Source organism: Schistocerca nitens, chromosome 8 (assembly GCF_023898315.1).
Source record: "Schistocerca nitens isolate TAMUIC-IGC-003100 chromosome 8, iqSchNite1.1, whole genome shotgun sequence".
NCBI classification, from domain to species: domain Eukaryota; kingdom Metazoa; phylum Arthropoda; class Insecta; order Orthoptera; family Acrididae; genus Schistocerca; species Schistocerca nitens.
Genome location: NC_064621.1, coordinates 625,601,224 through 625,626,617, shown reverse-complemented (window position 1 = coordinate 625,626,617; position 25,394 = coordinate 625,601,224). Strand labels below are relative to the sequence as shown.

The window sequence follows — 25,394 nt, the reverse complement described above, 5'->3', positions numbered from 1 at the left end:
AGCACAAGACCGTCATGCTGCCGACAAGCAAATGTTGCGCCCCCGCGGGCCCTGATGTGCTCCCCATGGCCTGAAGACCATCACCATATCGTCATTCACTGAGCTACATACTGAAACGATGACGTGGCGCCAAGCACGGTCTACATTGAATTTAGCGAAGGCAAGCCTATTAAGTTTGTGATCATCAAAGATGTTCTCCTTTATTAAGAGCCCTTTGGGCTTAAAGGTGAGCATCCCTTAAGCGGTCGTGGACGGTTTGCATGCATCCAGGGAAACTGGTGTTATCCTTGTGAGTTGGAAGGTATTCAAAAATGGTTGTCAGCTAATACACTCCTGGAAATTGAAATAAGAACACCGTGAATTCATTGTCCCAGGAAGGGGAAACTTTATTGACACATTCCTGGGGTCAGATACATCACATGATCACACTGACAGAACCACAGGCACATAGACACAGGCAACAGAGCATGCACAATGTCGGCACTAGTACAGTGTATATCCACCTTTCGCAGCAATGCAGGCTGCTATTCTCCCATGGAGACGATCGTAGAGATGCTGGATGTAGTCCTGTGGAACGGCTTGCCATGCCATTTCCACCTGGCGCCTCAGTTGGACCAGAGTTCGTGCTGGACGTGCAGACCGCGTGAGACGACGCTTCATCCAGTCCCAAACATGCTCAATGGGGGACAGATCCGGAGATCTTGCTGGCCAGGGTAGTTGACTTACACCTTCTAGAGCACGTTGGGTGGCACGGGATACATGCGGACGTGCATTGTCCTGTTGGAACAGCAAGTTCCCTTGCCGGTCTAGGAATGGTAGCACGATGGGTTCGATAACGGTTTGGATGTACCGTGCACTATTCAGTGTCCCCTCGACGATCACCAGTGGTGTACGGCCAGTGTAGGAGATCGCTCCCCACACCATGATGCCGGGTGTTGGCCCTGTGTGCCTCGGTCGTATGCAGTCCTGATTGTGGCGCTCACCTGCACGGCGCCAAACACGCATACGACCATCATTGGCACCAAGGCAGAAGCGACTCTCATCGCTGAAGACGACACGTCTCCATTCGTCCCTCCATTCACGCCTGTCGCGACACCACTGGAGGCGGGCTGCACGATGTTGGGGCGTGAGCGGAAGACGGCCTAACGGTGTGCGGGACCGTAGCCCAGCTTCATGGAGACGGTTGCGAATGGTCCTCGCCGATACCCCAGGAGCAACAGTGTCCCTAATTTGCTGGGAAGTGGCGGTGCGGTCCCCTACGGCACTGCGTAGGATCCTACGGTCTTGGCGTGCATCCGTGCGTCGCTGCGGTCCGGTCCCAGGTCGACGGGCACGTGCACCTTCCGCCGACCACTGGCGACAACATCGATGTACTGTGGAGACCTCACGCCCCACGTGTTGAGCAATTCGGCGGTACGTCCACCCGGCCTCCCGCATGCCCACTATACGCCCTCGCTCAAAGTCCGTCAACTGCACATACGGTTCACGTCCACGCTGTCGCGGCATGCTACCAGTGTTAAAGACTGCGATGGAGCTCCGTATGCCACGGCAAACTGGCTGACACTGACGGCGGCGGTGCACAAATGCTGCGCAGCTAGCGCCATTCGACGGCCAACACCGCGGTTCCTGGTGTGTCTGCTGTGCCGTGCGTGTGATCATTGCTTGTACAGCCCTCTCGCAGTGTCCGGAGCAAGTATGGTGGGTCTGACACACCGGTGTCAATGTGTTCTTTTTTCCATTTCCAGGAGTGTACGTTGTCTACCTGAGGCGTCGACGACACCTTTCCTCGAAGCCGGTCGGTTTCCCCGGTCACGCGCCACCGCTATATGCACTTCCGGGAGCAGCGAAGCTCAACGCCGCACCTGGCTTCCGCCTGACGCACACTGAAACCATCGTACTGGACGAGTGCCAGGATGCCGTCTGTGATGGCTTGCGTGTGCTCACACATCCCAGCAGTAAATGACTGTCACATACCCGTCTTTGGCGCAGTGTGTTAACATGTTCGGCGTAACTCCGCTATATTCGTGTTACGCTTTCAGCACATCAACAAACAGTACAACGTAAAAAAAATATCGAAGGTAGGCGAACAAAGGAATTCCAGAGCCTCAAACGCTATGACGCGGCTATCGCGCAACAGTACATAGTTGCTGTTACTTGTGTTTTCAACGAAGCATCACAGCGTTTCAGACAACCGAGCGAGGTGGTGCAGTAGTTAGCACAGTGGACTCGTATTCGGGAGGACAACGGTTCAAACCCGCGTCCGGCTATCCTATTTAGATTTTCAGCGAGTTCCCTAAATCGCTTCAGGCAAATGTCGGGATGGTTCCTTTCAAAAGGTACTGCCGACTTTCATTCCCATCCTTCCCGAATTCAATGGGACAGATGAACATGCTGTTTGGGCCCCTCCCCCAAATCAATTAACAAACCGTTTCAGACAGATAAAAGTAGGTCATATCGCATATAAAAAACAACATGTGGTAAATATACCTAATCATAGAAAGTCAGAAAGGCCCAGAATTGCCATCGCTACAATTAGACAGGAACAAATACGCTTCTGAAAGCTGACACAGTGGCGATGCCACCGTTGCGAGTGTCTGTTGCTTCACCACTCGTGCGAATCGTACACAACCGAAGGTACCCCAACTTAACAACACGTGCGAAATGTTTTGTTTTGTCGACTATACACTGAGGTGGCAAAAGTCTTGAGGCTCCCCTAATATCGTGTCGGACCTCGTTTTGCCCGGCGTAGTGCAGAAACTCGACGTGTCAGTTAGACCGTCAGCGAGAGCGCATCGCTAGCTCCTGCTACTACTAAGGCGAGTACACCGTTTGCTTCTTACATATTTTACAAACAGCAGCGACTTATTTTCAGTTATCTGTGTAATTACTAGTTTATTTTTGTAATTTCTTGCGTGTTCGAGTGCTTACTAGGTAGAACCTTTTATTTCAATAACAGTGTTTTTGTACTTATTTGCTGCGCTTAGCTTTTAAATAGTTTTTCTGGGAAAACCTAGCGTAGTTTTCGCGTCTCGTATTTCAGTGTGTGTTTCTTGATTATCAGAGTAGCTCATCAGAAGATTATCTTGGGAATTTGTCACCGTATAGAGTAGGGTAAACATAGTCATGTGTAGGGACTGTGGTTGTTGTGAGCGGACGCAAGGAGAATTGGCCACTCTTCGGGGACAGGTGGAGGCTTTGTCTGTTAGGCTCATCGAGCTCGAGGCGCAGGCGTCGGCTCGTAGTGGCGTTGGGGCAACTGTGGTGAGACCTATGCCTACTTCGGTGGCCTTGGAATCACATGGAACCCCTGATGTCGCTGCGTCTTCCGGCAGTGAGCATCTTACCGGTCAGCCATCACTCCAGGGTGAATGGCGGACAGTGGTGGGCTCGCGCGTGCCTGGCCGAAAGGCGAAGGTGGGATCTGGCCGCGTGGCGGCTGCCTTACCCCTTTCCAACAGGTACGGGGTGCTTCCTAGTGGTGATGACATCGTTTCCGAGCCACCACAGGATGCCTCGCCTGTTGGGCCAGTGGCCGATTCTCCGGCAAGGTCCCGACAGTCACAGAGGGCGGGCCTATTAGTTATAGGGAGCTCCAACGTTAGGCGGGTTATGGAGCCCCTCAGGAAAATAGCGGGTAGGTCGGGGAAGAATGCCAGTGTGCACTCGGTGTGCTTGCCGGGGGGTCTCGTCCGTAATGTGGAGGAGGCCCTTCCGGCAGCTATTGAACGCACTGGGTGTGACCGGCTGCAGATAGTAGCACATGTCGGAACGAATGACGCCTGCCGCTTGGGTTCTGAGGCCATCCTTGGTTCCTTCCGGCGGCTGGCTGATTTGGTGAAGACAACCAGCATCGCACGCGGAGTGCAAGCTGAGCTTAATATCTGCAGCATAGTGCCCAGAGTCGATCGCGGTCCTCTGGTTTGGAGCCGTGTGGAGGGTCTAAACCAGAGGCTCAGACGACTCTGCGACTATAATGGTTGCAAATTCATCGACCTCCGTTATTGGGTGGAGAACTGTAGGGCCCCCCTAGACAGGTCAGGCGTGCACTACACACCGGAAGCAGCTACTAGGGTAGCAGAGTACGTGTGGCGTGCACACGGGGTTTTTTTAGGTTAGAGGGACCCCCCCTTGGGCGAAACGATAAAATACCTGACGGCTTACCAGAGAGAACATTATCATCGTTGATAAAGAACGTCCGTCCTCAGAGACCAAAAACAGGAAAAGTTAACGTAATATTGGTAAACTGCAGGAGTATCCAGGGCAAGGTTCCTGAATTAGTATCTCTTATTGAAGGAAATAGTGCGCATATAGTATTAGGAACGGAAAGTTGGTTAAAACCGGAAGTGAACAGTAACGAAATCCTAGACACAGAATGGAATATATACCGCAAGGATAGGATAAACGCCAATGGTGGAGGAGTATTTATAGCAGTAAAGAATTCAATAATATCCAGTGAAGTTATTAGCGAATGCGAATGTGAAATAATCTGGGTTAAGTTAAGTATCAAAGGTGGGTCAGATATGATAGTCGGATGCTTCTATAGGCCACCTGCATCAGCAACCGTAGTAGTTGAGCGCCTCAGAGAGAACCTGCAGAACGTCGTGAAGAAGTTTCGTGATCATACTATTGTAATAGGGGGAGACTTCAATCTACCAGGTATAGAATGGGATAGTCACACAATCAGAACTGGAGCCAGGGACAGAGACTCTTGTGACATTATCCTGACTGCCTTGTCCGAGAATTACTTCGAGCAGATAGTTAGAGAACCAACTCGTGAAGCTAACGTTTTAGACCTCATAGCAACAAATAGACCGGAACTTTTCGACTCCGTGAATGTAGAAGAGGGTATCAGTGATCATAAGTCAGTGGTTGCATCAATGACTACAAGTGTAATAAGAAATGCCAAGAAAGGAAGGAAAATCTATTTGCTTAACAAGAGTGATAGGGCACAAATCGCAGAATATCTGAGTGACCACCATCAAACGTTCATTTCTGAGGAAGAGGATGTGGAACAAAAATGGAAAAAATTCAGAAACATCGTCCAGTACGCCTTAGATAAGTTCGTACCGACTAAGGTCCAAAGCGAGGGGAAAGATCCACCGTGGTATAACAATCATGTACGAAAGGTACTACGGAAACAAAGAAAGCTTCACCATAGGTTTAAGAGTAGTCGAATCATAGCTGATAAGGAAAAGCTGAACGAAGCGAAAAAGAGCGTAAAGAGAGCAATGAGAGAAGCATTCAACGAATTCGAACATAAAACATTGGCAAACAATCTAAACAAGAACCCTAAAAAGTTTTGGTCATATGTAAAATCGGTAAGCGGATCTAAATCCCCTATTCAGTCACTCGTTGACCACGATGGCACCGAAACAGAGGACGACCGAAGAAAGGCAGAAATACTGAATTCAGTGTTCCGAAACTGTTTCACTGCGGAAAATCGTAACACGGTCCCTGACTTCAGCCGTCGCACGGACGCCAAAATGGAAAATATTGAAATAAACGATATCGGAATTGAAAAACAACTGCTATCACTTAGTAGCGGAAAAGCATCCGGACCAGACGAGATACCCTTAAGATTCTACAGTGATTATGCTAAAGAACTTGCCCCCTTCTATCAGCAATTTATCGTAGATCTCTGGAAGAACGTAAAGTACCTAGCGACTGGAAGAAAGCACAGGTCGTTCCCATTTTCAAGAAGGGTCATAAATCAGATGCGAATAATTATAGGCCTATTTCACTTACGTCAATCTGTTGTAGAATAATGGAACATGTTTTGTGTTCTCGTATTATGACGTTCTTAGATAATACAAATCTCCTTCATCATAACCAACATGGATTCCGCAAACAGAGATCATGTGAAACCCAGCTCGCCCTATTTGCCCAAGAAATTCACAGTGCCGTAGACACTGGCGAGCAGATTGATGCCGTATTCCTGGACTTCAGGAAGGCATTTGATACGGTTCCGCACTTACGTTTAGTGAAAAAAATACGTGCTTACGGAATATCGGACCAGGTTTGTGATTGGATTCAGGATTTCCTAGAAGAAAGAACACAACATGTCATTCTTAACGGTTCAAAATCTGCAGATGTAGAGGTAATTTCGGGAGTACCGCAAGGAAGCGTGATAGGACCTTTATTGTTTACAATATACATAAATGACTTAGTTGACAACATCGGTAGCTCCGTGAGGCTATTTGCAGATGACACGGTTGTCTACAAGAAAGTAGCAACATCAGAAGACTCGTACGTACTCCAGGAAGACCTGCAGAGGATTAATGAATGGTGCGACAGCTGGCAGCTTTCCCTAAATGTAGATAAATGTAATATAATGCGCATACATAGGGGCAGAAATCCATTCCAGTACGATTATGCCATAGGTGGTAAATCATTGGAAGCGGTAACGACCGTAAAATACTTAGGAGTTACTATCCGGAGCGATCTGAAGTGGAATGATCACATAAAACAAATAGTGGGAAAAGCAGGCGCCAGGTTGAGATTCATAGGAAGAATTCTAAGAAAATGTGACTCATCGACGAAAGAAGTAGCTTACAAAACGCTTGTTCGTCCGATTCTTGAGTATTGCTCATCAATATGGGACCCTTACCAGGTTGGATTAATAGAAGAGATAGACATGATCCAGCGAAAAGCAGCGCGATTCGTCATGGGGACATTTAGTCAGCGCGAGAGCGTTACGGAGATGCTGAACAAGCTCCAGTGGCAGACACTTCAAGAAAGGCGTTACGCAATACGGAGAGGTTTATTATCGAAATTACGAGAGAGCACATTCCGGGAAGAGATGGGCAACATATTACTACCGCCCACATATATCTCGCGTAATGATCACAACGAAAAGATCCGAGAAATTAGAGCAAATACGGAGACTTACAAGCAGTCGTTCTTCCCACGCACAATTCGTGAATGGAACAGGGAAGGGGGGATCAGATAGTGGTACAATAAGTACCCTCCGCCACACACCGTAAGGTGGCTCGCGGAGTATAGATGTAGATGTAGATGTAGATGGACAACAAGTCGTTGGAATCCCCTATATAAATAATCAGCCATGCTGCCTCTATAACCACCCATAATTGCGAAAGTGTTGTCGGTGTAGGGTTTTGTGCACAAACTGACATCTCAATTATGTCCCATAAATGTTGGTTGGGATTTATGTCGGGCGATCTTCGCTCCAATTGAGGCGCACTGTCATCCATTAAAGTTCCATCCTTGTTGGCAGTATTAAGTCCATGAATGGATGCAGATTATCTACAAGTAGCGGAACACAATCATTTCCTATCAAAGATCGGCTCCATTGGGCTAGAGGACCCTGTCCATTCCATGTAACCACAGTGTGCACCGCTATGGAGCCACCAGCAGTTTGACAACTTGGGTCCACGGCTTCGTGGAATGTGCGCTACACTCGCACCCTATCACCAGCTTTTACCAAGTGAAATCGGGTCTCTTCTGACCAGGCCACGGTTTCCGGTCGTCTATGGTCCAACCGATATTGTCACGAGCGCAGCAGAGGCGGCTGCAGGCGATGTCGTGCTGGTTAGCAAAGGCTCTAGAGTCGGTCGTCTGCTGTCCATAGCCCATTAACGGCAAATTTCGTAGCTCTGTCCTAAGGTATACGTTTGTCGTACGTCCCACATTGATTTCCGCGATGTGTCACGCAGTGCTGCGTGTCTGTAAACACTGACAACTTCACGCAAACGCCGGCCTTGTAGGTCATTAAGTGAAGACCGGCGGTCAGTGCGTCGTCCGTGTTGTGAGGCAGTGCCTGAAATTTGGTATTCTCGGCACACTCTTGACACTGTGGATTTCGAAATATTGAATTCCCTAACGTATTTCGGAATGGGGGGTCCCATGCGTCTAGCTGCGACTACTATTCCGCGTTCAGAATCTGTTAATTCCCGTCACGCGGCTTTAATGACATCGTAGGCGTTTTCGTATGAATTACCCGAGGACAAATGACAGCTCTGCCGATGCATTGCCCTTTTATTCCGTGTCTACGGTAAAGCAGCGCCGCCTGTGTACTGGGTGAGTCACTAACTATTGCCACCAAGAATAACTCCGAAAGTATGATACGAGCTGAAATGTTTGTGGGACAAAGGTTTCATGGGACAACGGGGGCCATAATATGCCGTTGGTTTTTTGTTGCTAGGTGAGGTCACTTCAGAGATATGAAGGTCAATTTTTTTTTTAATGCGGTGCTATAGCTTGGTTCTTATTTTCTGACAGTGGCTATCGAGACGAAACGAATGATGTGTAACTGTAAGGTCTTTGAAGGTCAACCAAGGTCAGAAGGTGGCATGAACGTCCACATACAGAAGGTGTTCTAAGTGATTGATGACCATTGGTATCAATGCAGAGCTGCAACCTTCTTATCATGGATTGAGTGGTATTCCTTATCACATCAGCACTTATCGAAGCACGTGCTCTGACAGTTCTCTCTCGCGTATCCTTAGGTGTAGTTAGAACGTCTTTATAAACAATGTCTTTCTCGAATCCACACAAGAAAGAATCCAGAGGCGTCAAGTCTGGCGAACGAACCGGCCAATCCAACGATTTGGGAATTGTCTCTGCAACGCATTTCTGTCCATCAGCGAAAAATGTGCCGGACACACATCATGTTGATACCATTGGCCGGCCGAAGTGGCCGTGCGGTTAAAGGCGCTGCAGTCTGGAACCGCAAGACCGCTACGGTCGCAGGTTCGAATCCTGCCTCGGGCATGGATGTTTGTGATGTCCTTAGGTTAGTTAGGTTTAACTAGTTCTAAGCTATAGCGGACTAATGACCTCAGCAGTTGAGTCCCAAAGTGCTCAGAGCCATTTGAACCATTTTTAACACAAGGATCTCGAACCACAGTGCAAAAGTACCGATTTCCGTTCGCTCGTTTAGCTTTCCTTGCCGACTATGTTTCCGATGCGTTAAAAATCCAGTTGTTCTCAATTTGTCATACAAACATTTAAATGTGCGACGTGTAGGGTGAGTACGTTGAGGATATCTTTCAGAGTATAAGTCTCTAGCTTTCACTGGATTTCGTTGACATTCTCCGTAAATGAGAAGCACATCGACTTGTTCTTCGAAGGAATACACCAATCACATTCGCTTGATTCGACGACACTAGTCTTACCGCTGCTATTAGTGCTGTATTGCGAAACCGTCGAATGGTGTTTACTCGTCAATGGCACGTTAGATGGATACGCCGTATTCGGCGAATTTTTACTATTTGCGTGATATACGAGACAGAATTGTCCGAGCATGTGCTTCGATAAGTGCCGAAGTGATAAGGAATATCACTCAATCCATGATAAGAAGACTACAGCACTGCATTGATACCAATGGTCATCACTTAGAACACCTTCTGTTAACGGACGTTCATGCCACCTTTTTGACCTTCGTTGACCTTCAAAGACTTTACTGTTTCACATCATTGGCTTCGTCTAGATAGTCGTTATCAGAAAATAAGTACCAAACTGTAGCATCGAATTTAAAGAAACAAAGTTGACCTTCATGTCTCTGACGCAACCTCACCCAGCAACAAAAAACCAATGTCATATTGTGACCCCCTTTGTCCGATGCAACTTTTGTCCCGTAAACGTTTCAGCTCCTATCGTATTTTCGGAGTTATTCTTGGTGGCAATACTTAGCGATTCACCCTGTATATGAAAATTTCTATCCCACGGCTTTTGCCATCTCAGTGTGCGACGTGAAAGTTCAGCCAGTGTAGGATTTCGGTACGTGCTCAGGTATTTGCTTTCAGGATTTACACCCAGCCCTGTTTAGAAAACTACTGAGCTCTCCTGATGTCTGCCATCATTCGCTGGTCAGGGGGCCAGCAGTAGTGCGACTGTACCGGAGTTCTGCGTTCCGCTGCCCTGGTACCGCGCCGCCGCCGCTGCTGCCGGACTGGGAGAGAAGGTTGCCCGGCCGCCTGCCAGTATGAGATTTACGGTTGCCTGCCGCACCGAGCAGGTAAACAGGGCCGTATCTTTCAGCGGCGCGGCGCCGTCGATAAGCCCTGAGCCGCCCCAGTGAGTTATGCCTGCGAATCAGGCCCTTCTCTCTGTAGGAACACTCATCTAGCTGTCACAGGCCTCCCACATTGTTTGTCGGGTCTCTAAAACTGGAACGTGGGGTCCTTGCTTTCGATTCATAACAGCTGATGCAATGTAAGGTAACTCCAAGCGTGGAGAGCTTTATTTTTTAGCGAGTTAAAAAAATGGCTCTGAGCACTATGGGACTTAACATCTATGGTCATCAGTCGCCTAGAACTTAGAACTACTTAAACCTAACTAACCTAAGGACATCACACAACACCCAGTCATCACGAGGCAGAGAAAATCCCTGACCCCGCCGGGAATCGAACACGGGAACCCGGGCGCGGGAAGCGAGAACGCTACCGCACGACCACGAGCTGCGAACTTTTTTAGCGAGTTTCTGACGGAAAGTATAGCGGATGTTCACATGGATCGAAGTTGACACAATTATGTCCGTTGCATTACCCCCCCCCCCCCCCCCCGCCCTCTTATTTCTAAACCGCCAGTCGACAGTTGGGACGTATTTGAAAGTACTGAAATTGTAGTTTTCTATTAATAGTATGTTTTTATTTTTTCGTGCTGCTGTGTGTACATCGCTCGAACGCTGTATCCCTACCTAACCCAGAGCAAAACCAAGGCGAAGCTACCTGTGCCCTTTCCAAGCACGTGAACATTCCAACTGTATTACAAAATGTTTCCGCCGCGAGGTCGTACGATCACGTACGCTATTCTACGTTCGTATGCGAAAGGCTTTCCAGTAAAATGACGTGAGCTGACGAAAAAAAAAACATATGGAGGCTAATTTTTTTCTTTTAAATAAAAGAAAATGAATATACTTAATTTCATACTAGTTTAGTAGTGAAAAATGTTGCCGTCTTAATCTTCTTAATTCCTTATTGCTTGTGCAGAGCAAAATATTCGACCTGAGTTCGAACACTTCCTCCGCTGATAAAAAGGTCAAGGAAATAATAACAGTTATTTATATATATATATATATATATATATATATATATATATATATATAAAATTGTTTTGTCTGATATGACATAGTTTTGCTCGATGTTTTATATATATTCTGTGGTATCATTGTTCTGTGTTTACAGGGTGATAGTCCTCTCCTTTCTCCAAGTGACGCTGGTACAACTTACCCCCAACACTGTCAAATAATTTGATGCTTTATTTTAATTTCCCATTCGTTTATTCTCGTTCTCGTGAGGATTTCACGCGTAATATTATTTTGCAAAGATTCTTGGAGGCATCCAAATGCTATTAGTGTACCTGGTTTCTTTCCATTCTTCCTCATGATACTAAGCGGAACGTCATAAATGCTGCTCCAGTAACTTCCCGTAAATAAAGCAACATTTTTCTTGTAACTCTTCATTTTAAGCTACAAACTCGCATTTCTCCTTTGAAAGGGCACGGCCGATTTCCTTCCCTAACCCGAGCTTGTGCTCCGTCTCTAATGACCTCGTTGTCGATGAGACGTTAAACACTAATCTCCTCCTCCTCCGTCTCTAATGACCTCGTTGTCGACGGGACGTTAAACACTAACCACCACCACCACCACCACCTGTATCGATAATACCCTGTTAACAGGAGCCTTCTAATTGTCCCTCCTGGAGTATTTCCTATAAATGATTGTCAGGTATCAAGGATTTATGCTGTGGAAATGCAGGTCAGGCTCTCTCGAGGAAATCTAGTTTGTGTCGAAATATTCCTGCTGGGGCTATTTTTGATCCAGCGAAACAATCTTCGCTGATGTGTTTAAGAGTCTTAGGAACAAAATTCAAGCTTCTCATTGACCATTTCCAGCTCTCACTACGTAGTGTGAACATGTGTGTGCTCTAGCTGACTGACGGCTGCTAAAAGTGAAACATACATGGTTACGTTTTAAGTTGCTTGAAATTATTTTTTAAACTATCTCACAAAGATGCATGTCGGGGAATATATTAGGTCTACAACTTTGCTTCCGCCGTTTTTTCTCGAAGTTTGAGACTATGTTGTGAAAAACTTACAAAACATTTACTATTCAACGTATTGGCCATCGCTGGTTATTTCTTCCTCCCACCTTTCGGGCAGCACACGAATCCCGCGGCGCAGGAACTGGACGTCGTTCGAGGAGATCCATGAATCGATCTAGTTTTGCACTTGATCATGTGACCGGAAGTGCTGGTCATCCATGCCGTGTGCCATTGATCGAAAAAGTTTGTAGTCAAGGGGAGCAACGTCTGGAGAACACGGCGAGCGGGGTTTGACGTCGTGTGGTTTTTCAACGTGGGGTTGAGCATTGTCATGCTGCAAAATCAGCTTTTCATGTCTATCGCTGTTTTGTGGCCGTGTGTCTTTCAGTGCATAGCTCAAACGCGTCGTTGCTTTGAATAACTATCTCCTGTGATTGTTTCCGTCAGCTTCAGTAGCTTCGACCACTTTGTCTCTTCCACCGTCATGCCGGCCTTCGACGTCAAAATCACCGATCTTGAAGCTTTGAAGCCATTCTCTGCACGTTCCTCCACTAATAGGTGCCTTACCATAGGCCTTACGCAGCATTTTATGAGACTCAGCCGCAGATTTCTGCATGTTAAAACAAACAGTTAAAACTTTCCGCGAATAATGAGAATTGGGTTTGTAATTTCACGTATTATTCAATGGAGAATAGCTTTGTGATGCAATCAGAAGTGCCGGCCGGCGTGGCCGTGCGGTTCTAGGCGCTACAGTCTGAAGCCGAGCGACCGCTACGGTCGCAGGTTCGAATCCTGCCTCGGGCATGGACGTGTGTGATGTCCTTAGGTTAGTTAGGTTTAATTAGTTCTAAGTTCTAGGCGACTGATGACCTCAGAAGTTAAGTCGCATAGTGCTCAGAGCCATTTGAACCAATCACAAGTCGACTAATATTTTGGTGGCGTTATGTTTACAAGTGCCTAAGCTTATTCTATGACGCTTACGATCTACCACCTGTACTACCACTAGCCGCAAATGCCAAAACGGCGAGAGCAAAGTTTTAGACCTCATAATTAAACGAATAATCAAAGAATGAACGTTGAACATATTGTTGGTTTTCTCATCAGATAGACATTGCGCCATACTAGTACTTTCAAAATCGATCCTGATACTGTGAAAAATATATACGTTAAGTCAGGCCAGTGAAATAATAAGAAAGTTAATTTATCTTGCTCAGTTTATAATTGTAATGCAAATTATAAAATGGCATACATAAGCGCCATTCGTAAATACATGTACTCTCTGTGTTGAAAAGAAAATGGTTCAAATGGCTCTGAGCACTATGGGACTTAACATCTATGGTCATCAGTCCCCTAGAACTTAGAACTACTTAAATTAACTAACCTAAGGACATCACACAACACCCAGTCATCACGAGGCAGAGAAAATCCCTGACCCCGCCGGGAATCGAACCCGGGCGCGGGAAGCGAGAACGCTACCGCACGACCACGAGCTGCGGACTGTTGAAAAGAGAACGGGCATTTTTCTCAGATAAGATTTCCTTTTATGTTGTTCATAATGGAGCAATGGAAGAAAAACCCAGACAGAGATTCAGAGCTCGCGTGCACAGCTTCTCCGGATTATTACCGTCGCAAAATTCCAAGGTTGTACTGGAGTGGTATTAAAACTACTAGCTCTCGGCGAAGATTTGCTTCCTGTTAGGGCTTTTCAAAATTGATGTTCCAGAGATGCTGCAAAAACACCGACCATCGTGGGTAGGAGGGGGGGGGGGTGGGGGGTAGACTTGTAGTCTGGTCCACCATACACCACATCCAGGCTGAACAACGTCTCTGTCTCGTGGATGCTAGAAACCGGCTCCAGGGTCCACAGTAGCGGACAGGGCGCGCGCACAGGCGTTGCCAGGAGTTGATGTGCTACAGTATGGCGAAGTGAGTGGAACATTATAAATGGCTTGGCTAGGTAAGTTTTACGAACATCACAAAAGCCTGGTCGCAATTTCCAAACAAACGACCTGCACAGGTATTCAGAACTGGCTGAATACATCGTTACTAGGTGTTACATAAAAGTCTTATTAGACATTATGGAATATCTACTGTGTTCCAGTTACTGTGTGGGACTACGGACCCAAACTGTCACTGTGCTGCTGGAGGTAACTAATATAACTGTCGGCTTATGAACGTAGGTCCCGTAAAAGTATCTTCACTGATGACAGCTGGTAGAATGGTATTTTAGTAGCGTGCTGTTACTAGAATAAAAAACAGAAGAAAAAAGGAAAAAATGTTAATTGACTGGAAAACGCTTAAATTAAGTTGGCGTTTCCACGCGGCCACATCGGTGTGTGTGTGTGTGTGTGTGTGTGTGTGTGTGTGTGTGTCTGTGTCTGTGTGTGTGTGTGTGTGTGTGTGGTATGTAGTGGGCTTACCAAATGCTCAGGAATAGGCCGTACAGTCCTGTTTTTTTAGTGTTGTCCGGGGCAATGTCGGGTATTGCAAAAATGTCCATAGTTTGAGAAATTGATAACTCGCAAGTCCCTTTTGTTAATTTTAGGCGTACATCTTGGACATCGCGTTTTTAAACATTCGCTTACGACCTTGTCTCTCTCAGCCGACTTAGAGCAAGCTCTGACGTCGAAGTCACGTGGCAACACAACACGGGCTATTTATGTTTCTCTCGTGTCTGAATTATCTCATTTCCACGTTTTTCATCATTTTATCTCTACTCGTCTAGCAGCGGGCAAAAGCAAGTGTGTGTTCAACGTTAACCTGCAACAGCGATCCAAATTTTTGACTCTTTGTAATGACAGTAAAAATAATTGTGTTTATTGCACAGTGTGCACTGGTGAGGTGTCTGTTGCATGGAAAGAAACGTGAGACATTAAAGACCACACGGAAACACTTTAACATAGGTGTGTTACTGATGTTACTGTTTCACCAAATATGAGATTTGTTTATAAACCAAACATGGGATTGACAGTGATATGGAGTGTGCTACTAAAGAGGCTACATTTTCATAGCATAGACTTAGTTTCAAAACACACATAAACTGATTAGTTAGTTATGTGAACGAAAACTTTCACTTACTTGAACGAAAACCGAGGTGGTTATTGTCAACGTTCTTTCGCCGTTTATATTTGATAATGTGTTGCGTTCTTTCGAAAGCATTAGTTATTTAAGATTAACGATAGAGGGTTTAAACATAAGTGATCTAAACTTGTTTCATTGTTGTAAGATGTAAGGGGCGTTCAAGAAGAAACGAGTCGGAGGCATAATTACTAAAACCAGTACCTTATGTTAGGAGTACTAACCCTGGCTGTTGAGAAACTTGCCCCACTGTGACTCAAGGCAGTCAGTGGCTGTCTCATAAAATTCCCGCGGCTGCGATGTTAACCAGTTCCGCATGTAGAGCTGGACGTCGTCGTCAGAGGTGAATCGTTTGCCGCTCAGAACCTTTCTAAGGAGACCAAAAATGGCGTTATCACAGGGACAACAGTGAATGCCCAGCCAGCGATACTCGCAAACCTTGACCACCCTTCGCCAAGCGATCAAACGAAAACGACCAGGCAATCTCACCCGTGGGCTCATTCTGCTCCACGACAATGCAAAGCCTCACACGGCCAACACAGTCGCGGCACTCCTGCAGAAATTCAAATCGAAGGTTCTTGGGCCGGCCGGAGTGGCCGTGCGGTTCTAGGCGCTACAGTCTGGAACCGCGCGACCCCCTACGGTCGCAGGTTCGAATCCTGCCTCGGGCATGGATGTGTGTGATGTCCTTAGGTTAGCTAGCTTTAAGTAGTTCTAAGTTCTAGGCGACTGATGACCTCAGAAGTTAAGTCGCATAGTGCTCAGAGCCATTTGAACCATTTGAAGGTTCTTGGCCACTCTCCCATAGAGTCCGGAGCTATCTCCCTGTGATTACGTCATATTTGGTCCCCTTAAAACTGCTCTGAGGGGCAAACGATTCATTTCGGTCGACGCCGTCCAGCTGTATGTGCGGAACTGGTTAACATCGCAGCCCCGTGAATTTTATGAGACAGCCATTCACCGCCTTGTGTCACAGTGGGACAAGTTTCTCAACAGCCAGGGTTAGTACTCCTTACATAAGGTACTGGTTTTTGTGATTATGCCTCCGGCTCGTTTCTTTTTGAACGCCCCTTATATTTCCGTCTTCGGAGGAAATTTGAGTTAAGCTTTTAAACTCCCGTAAAGTGTGAGGCAAACTGCTCAAATTTTGTCTCGCCATCTTCTCCAACGTGTGAAAAAATACGATCTTAAAGTTGGTTTGCTACACTGCTGATAACGCTTGCTGTAATTTTCGCGGTATGAAGAGAAAGGGGAATGAAAGTCTGTTCAGAAACGTTCAAAGTTATTTAGAGACTTACTTAAGTAATTGATTGTACAGCCGACGTTGTACACAATTCAGTGTTGTTTCTAGTGAAATAAAGTTTAAAATATCAGTAAGCCTGAAAATGTCATTTGCAGATAGGGACGAAACGTCGGGTTTTAAAGTGAAATATTTTATTCATTGTGACAATACATGCCGCGAAAGTTTACATTTTGCTGTCAGTAAACTGTTACTTCATAAGTAAATTAAAAAGTGTGTCCTGGGCTGGACACAAGAAACTAGGTAAGCGTGGACGTAGAGTGTGGTGGAACGGTGGTGTGTGTGAGGGGGAGGGGGGGGGGCGGAAGCAGTGGCAGCAGCAGAGCAGCAGAAGAGAACAGGCAGGCAGGCGGCACGTGCGGACCGCCGCCGCCCCCGCCGGAATACTAAGTGTGGGCGGCGCGGCCATTCAGATTGGCGGCTGTCAGCCGACAGCTGCCAAGCGGCGCATATAAATGCAAAGGCCAGGCCGCCCCACCGCCCCCAGCAGCCCGATCACGCGCGCTCGCTCGCCCCCGAGTACCAGCCAGGCAGTGCCGCTATCGCCAACTGGATCAGGGAGCACTTGGCTTTCACATCGGCCAGTGCGGATCAGCTGCGTGCGGCCTTTATCGACAAGTACGGTGTGATTATCACGTGTTTGTAATCTGACATCACAGACCTGTGGTGAACGGCGGCTGCGGCGTATGAGGGCGTGGGTGGGGGTGGATCACGGTATCCCTACCCACTGCCACTGTATGAGTATCGACCTTCACCTTTCAGGTCTCAGCCTCACTGTCAGAAAAAGTTCCCCAACATCTCCAGTGCTCTCTAGAAAACGACAGCTACCTCATGCTCAGAAGACGTATGGCGATCCGGAATAAGTAGGTGCCGGCCGCGGTGGTCTAGCGGTTCTAGGCGCTCAGTCCGGAACCGCGCGACTGCTACGGTCGCAGGTTCGAATCCTGCCTCGGGCATGGATGTGTGTGATGTCCTTAGGTTAGTTAGGTTTAAGTAGTTCTAAGTTCTAGGGGACTGATGACCACAGATGTTAAGTCCTACAGTGCTCAGAGCCATTTGAACCATTTGAATAAGTAGGTACCTAAAAAAATTCTCAGTTCGCGATAGATGCCAGTGCACTAGCGGGGTGCTCGAAAGTTCGTGGCTGTCCCTAGATACGAGGCGTGTTTTTTAAGTAAGTACCGTTTTAAAAGTAAAAAAGAGACGTGCTAAGATATCTCAATAATTTTATTTTTACATGAAAGCCTGTACCTTAACTTGTTAACCACTGCGTCACCACTGTATTGACTTCGTCATCGTCTTGAAGACGCTGACCGCCCAGGTGTTTCTTCAAGTGCAGGAACAGGTGGTAGTCACTAGGCGTAACGTCGGGGCTGTACGGAGGATGATCTAGAGTTTCCCATGGAAAAGATGTGATGAGATATTTGGTCTGATTCGCCACATGCGGACGGGCATTGTCTTGCAGCAGAACGATGCCCTTGCTCAACTTCCATGGACTGTTGCTTTGATTCTGGTGTGATGTTTCATCGCCCGTAACAATTTGGTTTAAGAAATCATCGCCGTCGTTGTGGTACCGCTCAAGGAAAGTCAAAGCACTATCTAAACGTTTGGTTTTGTGCACATCCGTCAACATTTTCGGTACCCAACGTGCGCACAAGTTTCGGTACATCAAGTGCTCGGTCACAATGCCATAGAAAACACTACGAGGAACATTAGGAAAGTCATCCCGCAAGGAGGAAATCGTAAAGCGTCTAATTTCTCTCACCTTATTGTCCACTTCCTGCACCAAACTTTCATTAACGACCGAAGGACGTCCACTCCGTTGTTCATCATGCACATTTGTGCGGCCATCTTTAAATGCTCTCACCCACTTTCTTACCATTCCATCACTCATAATGTTTTCTCCGTAAACTACAAAGATCTCACGACGAATATCGATCGCTTTTTGGCCTTTAGCACTAAGAAATCTTATAACAGCCCGTACTTCACAGTCGGCGGGACTCACGATTATCGGAGGCATCTTAAACACTCAGTACACAACGTAAACAAGGAAGAATCAGACTGTAATGGCGTCAGTGCGTAGATTAAGGTACAGGCTTTCAAATAATAATAAAATTACTGAGATATCTTAGCACGTCTTTTTTTAATTTCAAAACGATACTTATTTAAAAAACACGCCTCGTACAATAAAGCTAGAGTTTTGGAAATAGCCATCTATTCAGTATATTCTCCTCTGAGACTGATACACCGGGTACATCATTGTTGCAGCTTTTCTAGTCCGCTCAAGTAAAGGACGTGTGGTCGATCGCGAAACCAGCTCTCCGCAGTCCCTTTTCAGTCTCCTGAAAACGGTTACCCTTCATGTGTTGCTTCAAGTCCTTAAACATAATAGTCTGAGGGGGCCAGGTCTGGAGAATGGGGAGGGTGGTCGACTAGTTGGGAGCCCGGGATCGTCAGTTTGGCAGGTGCTGTGTCATGGAACAAAGGAATCCTTCAACTGATCCAGCAGGTTAGCAGATTATAGTACATACCTGAGGTAAATAGTCCACCAATAGAACGCCATCGTCACACCAGGGAAAGGACGCCATCACGTTTTTGACCGATTTCCGTGTGCGGAACTTGTTCGGCTATAGGGACCCGCTGTGTCGCCGTGCTTTTGGTTGGTTGATTTGGGAGACAGACCAAACAGCGAGGTCATCGGTCTCATGGGATTAGGGAAACAAATCGCCTGTGCCCTTTCAAACGAACCATCCCGGCATTTGCCTGAACCGATATACCGAAATCATGCAAAACCGAAACCAGGATGGGCGGACGCAGGTTGGAACCGTCGTCCTCCCGAAAGCGAGTCCATTCTTTCTGTTGTTCCTTGGTTTCAAGATCATAAATGTGAAGCCAAATTTCACCCTCAGTCCCTAGCTTCACCGAAAAGGTCTCTGAATCTTCAGAATGGAGCAAAATGGCTTTCGATATCTCAATGCGTTCATTTCCCTGGTGACACTTTCAACATTTCAGTACCCATTTCGCTGAAAGCACGCGCATACCAAGGATAGGGGTGATACTGGAAGCAACAAACTCCTGGGAGATGTCCAGTACCTCGCTAATCTTTTTAACGGATATTCTTCGGTCTTGAGGAGTCACGTCATGGACATCATCGGATGTTGGAGTGTCAGTTGTGGCGGTTGTGATGCTGGCGTAAGAAGAGGAGATGGAGATTAATGTTTAACGTCCCGTCGATAACCAAGTCATTAGGACGTAGCACAAGCTCGTATTAGGTAAGGATGGGGAACGAAATCTGCCGAGCCCTTTCAAAGGAACCATCCCAGCATTTGCGTGAAGCTATTTAGGAAAATCGTGGAAAACCTAAATCTGGATTGCCGGATGCGGGTTGGAACTGTTCTCCCGAATGCGAGCCCGTTCTGGTCTGGCGGCGACCACTGAAAGGCTCGTCTTCAGCAGCGAAATGGCCAGTCTTGAAACGAGATGTCCAAGTTTCCATGGTGCTGTACGAAGCCCACTTCTCTCCCAGTGTTTGTGGCGTCTCATTGTGAATGTAATTTGTGGATTTTCCCTGGTGAAACATTAACTTCATGACGGCACGTAACTGCTGTGACGAGAAACTTGCTTGTTGCTCTGCAGTCTCGACTATCACCTGCAACAGAACAAATCCTACATCTACATGGATACTGTGCAAATCACATTTAAGTGCCTGGCAGAGGGTTCATCGAACCACCTTCACAATTCTCTATTACTCCAGTCTCGTATAGCGCGCGGAAAAAACGGACTTCTATATCTTTCCGTGCGTGCTTAGATATCCCTTATTTTATTATGGTGATCGTTTTTCCCTACATAGGTCGGCGTCAATAAAATATTTTCGCATTCGGAGGATGAAGGTGGAGATTGTAATTTCGTAAGAAGATTTCTCCGCAACGTACAAATAGTGAACACCTGATACTTACACAGTTGCATATTAAGATTTTAAACTTTCAAATGAACCTCAATTTGTTTTTCTTTTTTTATTCTTTTTATTTCAATTATTAAGGCAACAAAGCCAGGCACTTTTCAGCACCCCGTCGTAGATGCGAATGTTGCCTCAAAATACGAAATTATCTAATAAATGCTATTTCAAAGCGAATTGTATCAATATGAAATACTTTATCAGAGATAGTTTGTAATAGTTTTATTTCCGGCATATGAATACCTAAAACGTTAGTTTCAGTTACTGATACTGTACATCGGCGAAGCTCAGTTTGAAGAGATAGTATGTGTAAGAAAACAAAACGTGCACTATGGCAACGACGTACCAGTGCGCTAGATCCTCTGCTGCGACGCCAGCTGCGTGTGGTTGAATGGGCGGTGTGAGATGACGCACTGCGTAATGCAACGTAGGACTCAACCATAGGACCTAGCACCTTAGAACAACGAAACTCGTACGTTAGTCTGCTATCTGAAGTTCGAAAGCTTGTATAATGCAGACATAGAAATTTTAGGTGCCGGCTGCTTTGAAGTGTGATTACGTGCAATACTGGTAGATGTCTGAGATTAACTACCTCGTTTACGGAGTAGCGCGTTAGCCAGTACCGAATGCTTTGTGCTGTGCGTTGATCGTTGTTTTCTTTGTATTTTTTTCGTATCCTGAAATACGTGAAGAGACTAATATCGCCCCCCCAAGGACTTCTGTGACGATCCTCACAACATCCCAAAGGGTCAGCGACCCCTATGACCGTTGCTGGTGGACACAGTGTACAAGCTTTTGAGTTATGTAAACTGGCCCTGTTAATCGGACATAAATTTTAGCCCTTCCTAGGCAATTCGCTAGCTACGAAAATAAAGAAGAACCACAATTCAGTTTATTACATTAACGTGCACATTAAATCTTCTGACAAACATTGACAGTATCAAAATATGACCGTGGAAAATCTGCGTGAATGATCTGGGGTAGGATTCTAATAACTGCATCTCACTATAAAACAGTAATATTCGTGAAGTCGTCACGCGATTGTTGAAGTGTTAATATTAAAAGGCAGATAGCGTTATAGAACCGTATGCGTTTGCATCTCAGGGCGGTGTTGAAGGCATACAGACCGTAAAATCTGTAGACAAGTGTAGTGACTTGGCAAGACAGCCAAGCCACTCGGAGGTAGCCGAAAGGCACGCGTTAAGCTCACGCAGATTGGCGTGAGGTCTGGAACAGTTAAGGGAATTAATAGTAGCAAATAAAGTACGTAGTTGATGTAATACTTAACTTTAATCCATAATTGGAGAACATCGCTCTTGTTGATACATCAATAATAATCTCAATATAAACTGGTACTGGCGCCTTGCTAGGTCGTAGCAAATGACGTAGCTGAAGGCTATGCTAACTATCGTCTCGGCAAATGAGAGCGTAATTTGTCAGTGAACCTTTCCTAGCAAAGTCGGCTGTACAACTGGGGCGAGTGCTAGGACGTGTCTCTAGACCTGCCGTGTGGCGGCGCTCGGTCTGCAATCACTGACAGTGGCGACACGCGGGTCCGACGTATACTAACAGACCGCGGCCGATTTAAAGGCTACCACCTAGCAAGTGTGGTGTCTGGCGGTGACACCACATTCCTCCCCCGCAAATCGGCGAACGGTTGTGGCGTAAGGCTTCCGCCCGCCGTGGAGAGGACCCCATGTTGACGTATGCGACGAGGTGGGGAGCCTAACAACAGGCGAGGCTGTGCCACCCGCACCCTGCCATTCGGTCCAAGCGGAGCTAGGAAACGCCTGAAAACCTAGTCCAGGGTGCACGCCAACATGCGGTGTAGGCGCCCGTAGAGAAACAGGAGGGGCCGACGGGTCGACCTCCATCGCGTAGGGGCACCCGACGGGCGAAGACGCCCTGTGGTCCGAAGCGGGCAAGAGGTCCATGTCGGAGGACAGCTGGTCACGGGAAGCGATCGGCGGCGCGTGACCCAGGGAGGCGCTTGGCGGCGGCGGCGACGCGTCGCCATGGGGCAAAATGGAAGGCAGCGTCGGGAACACCTGGGGATGAGGCGAGCCAGTAGATGGGTCCCCAGGGCGCTGACCGGACGGCACCGTCGCTGAAAGCAGACGGGGAGCGGCAGAACCCGTGCGACGACAGAGGCGCAGCTGATTGAGATGCCGACGCACCTCACCAGAGGCCCCCAAAACCAGATACATAGCGCGGCCGAGGCAGCGAAGAATGCACCCTGCGAGCCAACGCCGTGAACCGCGATAGTTGCGATGTATACAACGTCGCCTGGAGCAAAAGCAGGTGGCTGCCGCTGCACAGGAACCTGATGCGGCGGATGTAGCAAAGACATCAAGGTTCGAAGAGGACGACCGTGCAACAACTCAGCCGGCGAGCGACCATCCTCCCGAGAATGCGACTCTTTGAACTTCAACATATGTGATTTGAAACTCCTGACCAAACGTTCAGCGGCACCGTTTGACTGAGGCGAAAACGGCGCGGATGTCAGATGTTGAATACCATTGGCCTTGCAGAATGACTGAAATGCTGCGGACATGAATTGTGGGCCATTGTCGGAAACAATAGTCTGTGGAAGACCTTCAGTACAAAAGATAGCGGATAACGCTTGGATGGTGGCAGATGACGTCGTGGAAGACATCCGGACAACAAACGGAAAATTACTGAATGAATCTACCACAACCAACCATCGAGCATTCCAGAATGGACCAGCAAAATCGATGTGTAAGCATTGCCAAGGGGAAATGGCTTTCGGCCATGCAAAGAATTTCCGCGGCGGTGCGGACTGTTGTTCGGCACACGCCATGCAAGAAGAGCACATATTCGTAATCGCAGCATCGATTCCGAACCAAGTACAGTGCTGACGAGCAAGTTGTTTCGTTCGCACTATACCCCAATGTCCTTGGTGGAGAAGCCGTAAGACAGAGGACTGTAACGAACGTGGGACCACGACCCTGGACTGATCATTATCAGAACGCAACAGCAAAACACCACGTCGAACAAAAAGTCTCTCCTTGTGAGCAAAAAATCGGCGAACCAACGGATCCTCGATCCGTGACTTTGACAAGGGCCATTGCGTAGCAACAAAACGCAGAACGGTAGCAAGGACAGGGTCAGCAGCTGTGGCTGTAGCTACACGACGAAAATCAATCGGAAACGATTCGACCACGTCATCGGTTTCCGCATCACTGAACATGCAAGCAAGTTCGGAAGAATCGAATGCTCTATCCTCAGCAACAGGCAAACAGGACAACGCATCGGCGTTTCCGTGCTTAGCAGTGAACCGATACAAGATATCGTAGCGGTACTGCGAGAGGAAAATAGACCAGCGAATGAATTTCTGCGCTGTACGTGGAGGTACAGGCTTGTTCGGATGAAAAAGCGATGTCAAAGGTTCGTGGTCTGTGATGATGGTAAAGTGACGACCATACAAGAAATCATGAAACTTTGTAACACCAAATACGAGAGCCAAGTTTCTTTCTCGATCTGTGAATAATTTCTTTGCGCAGACGAGAGCAATTTGGACGCAAAGGCAATAGGGCGATCATGCGAGCCATCTTTGTGCGCAAGCACAGCACCGATCCCGAAATCCGATGCGTCTACCATCAACAAAAGGGGTTTCTGGGGATCAAATGGCGTAAGGCAAGTAGTGGAAAGCAACGCCAGTTTCAATTGGCGAAAGGCGCGTTCGCATTCCGTCGTCCAGACGAACGGAACACCTTTACGGCGTAAGCGATGAAGCGGAGCTGAAATGGAAGAGGCGTGGCGCACATATTTGTTATAGTAATTGATTTTTCCCAGCACACTCTGTAGCTACTTCAAATTCTGCGGCGAAGGCAAGTCTTGTATGGCACGGAGGTGTTCTGGACTGGGATGTATGCCTCGGGCATTGATTTCATGTCCCAGATAGGGTAGGTTACGAGCAAAAAACACACATTTGTCCTTCCGCAAGCGAAGACCATTTTGTCGCAAGACCTGAAATAATGTTCGGAGATTGGCTAAATGTTCTTCTTCCGTCTTTCCGGAGATCAGAATCTCGTCCAGATAGTTTACTGCAGTAGGAACCGATGCACAATTGCTGAAACAATGCAGGGGCGGATGCACACCCGAATGGCAGTCTTTTGAATCGATACAAACCAAGATGCGTGTTAACCACCAAGACGCACTGGGATTTGTCGTCCACTGGTATTTGCAAGTACGCATCTGCGAGGTCCAACTTCGAAAAATATTTACCCGGGCACAGTTTGTCAAAAAGATCTTCCGGGCGGGGTAAAGGAAAAGTTGCAATCACTAGTTGTGGATTCACCATAGCCTTGAAGTCCACACAAAGTATCAATTTTCCGGAAGGTTTTGGCAATATTACTAAGGGTGAGGCTCAGAGAGAAGCCTGTACACGTTCAATCACACCTTGTGATTCCAAATCGTGTAAGGTCCTTGCGACCTCATCACGCATTGCGTGGGGAACATTGCGCGCTCGGAAAAATTTCGGTTGCGCGTTTACTTTCAGTTCCAAATGGGCTTCATAGTTCTTAGCGCAACCAAGGCCCGGTGCAAAAATGTCTGCAAATTCTTCACATAGACGAGAAACACTGGCTGAAGGCACAGTCTGGTTCACTGATAGGACCTCATTGACTATAGACAAGTTAAACAACTGAAATAAATCTAAACCAAACAAGTTCACTGCAGAAGAAGAACGAGGTACGTAAAATGACACAAGTTTTGTTTGTCCCTTGTATGTTGCAAGAAGGCTGCACTGTCCTAACACAGGGATATTCTGACCGGAATAACTATTTAACTTAACATTTGCGGCACGCAACGGAGGTGTGCCCAGTTGTTTGTACGTGTCTTTATTGATTAGTGAAACTGCAGCTCCGGTATCGTCTGGAATGGGACCACGTTGCCATTAATGTCCAAGTCTACGAAAAGTTTATTGTCCTGCTGACGACAAGAGCGACTGTCTCGTGTAACGTGAACAGACACTGGTACCGAAGCACTTGCGACTTGACGGGATTTCCGTCGACGTCGACGCACACTATTTGTGGGA

The 25,394-nt window shown here is 47.1% G+C and overlaps 1 protein-coding gene across 1 annotated transcript in view; it reads left to right on the top strand.

The window, feature by feature from the left end:
• LOC126199704 (WAS/WASL-interacting protein family member 3-like) overlaps window positions 1–25,394 on the top strand; it is a 97,315-nt gene that overhangs the window by 64,954 nt on the left and 6,967 nt on the right. The window contains exons 2-5 of the mRNA XM_049936631.1: window positions 1,746–1,918; window positions 9,765–9,941; window positions 11,145–11,178; window positions 16,794–16,998. Coding sequence (XP_049792588.1) covers window positions 1,746–1,918; window positions 9,765–9,941; window positions 11,145–11,178; window positions 16,794–16,998 — 589 coding nt within the window. The remainder of the gene's footprint in view (window positions 1–1,745; window positions 1,919–9,764; window positions 9,942–11,144; window positions 11,179–16,793; window positions 16,999–25,394) is intronic.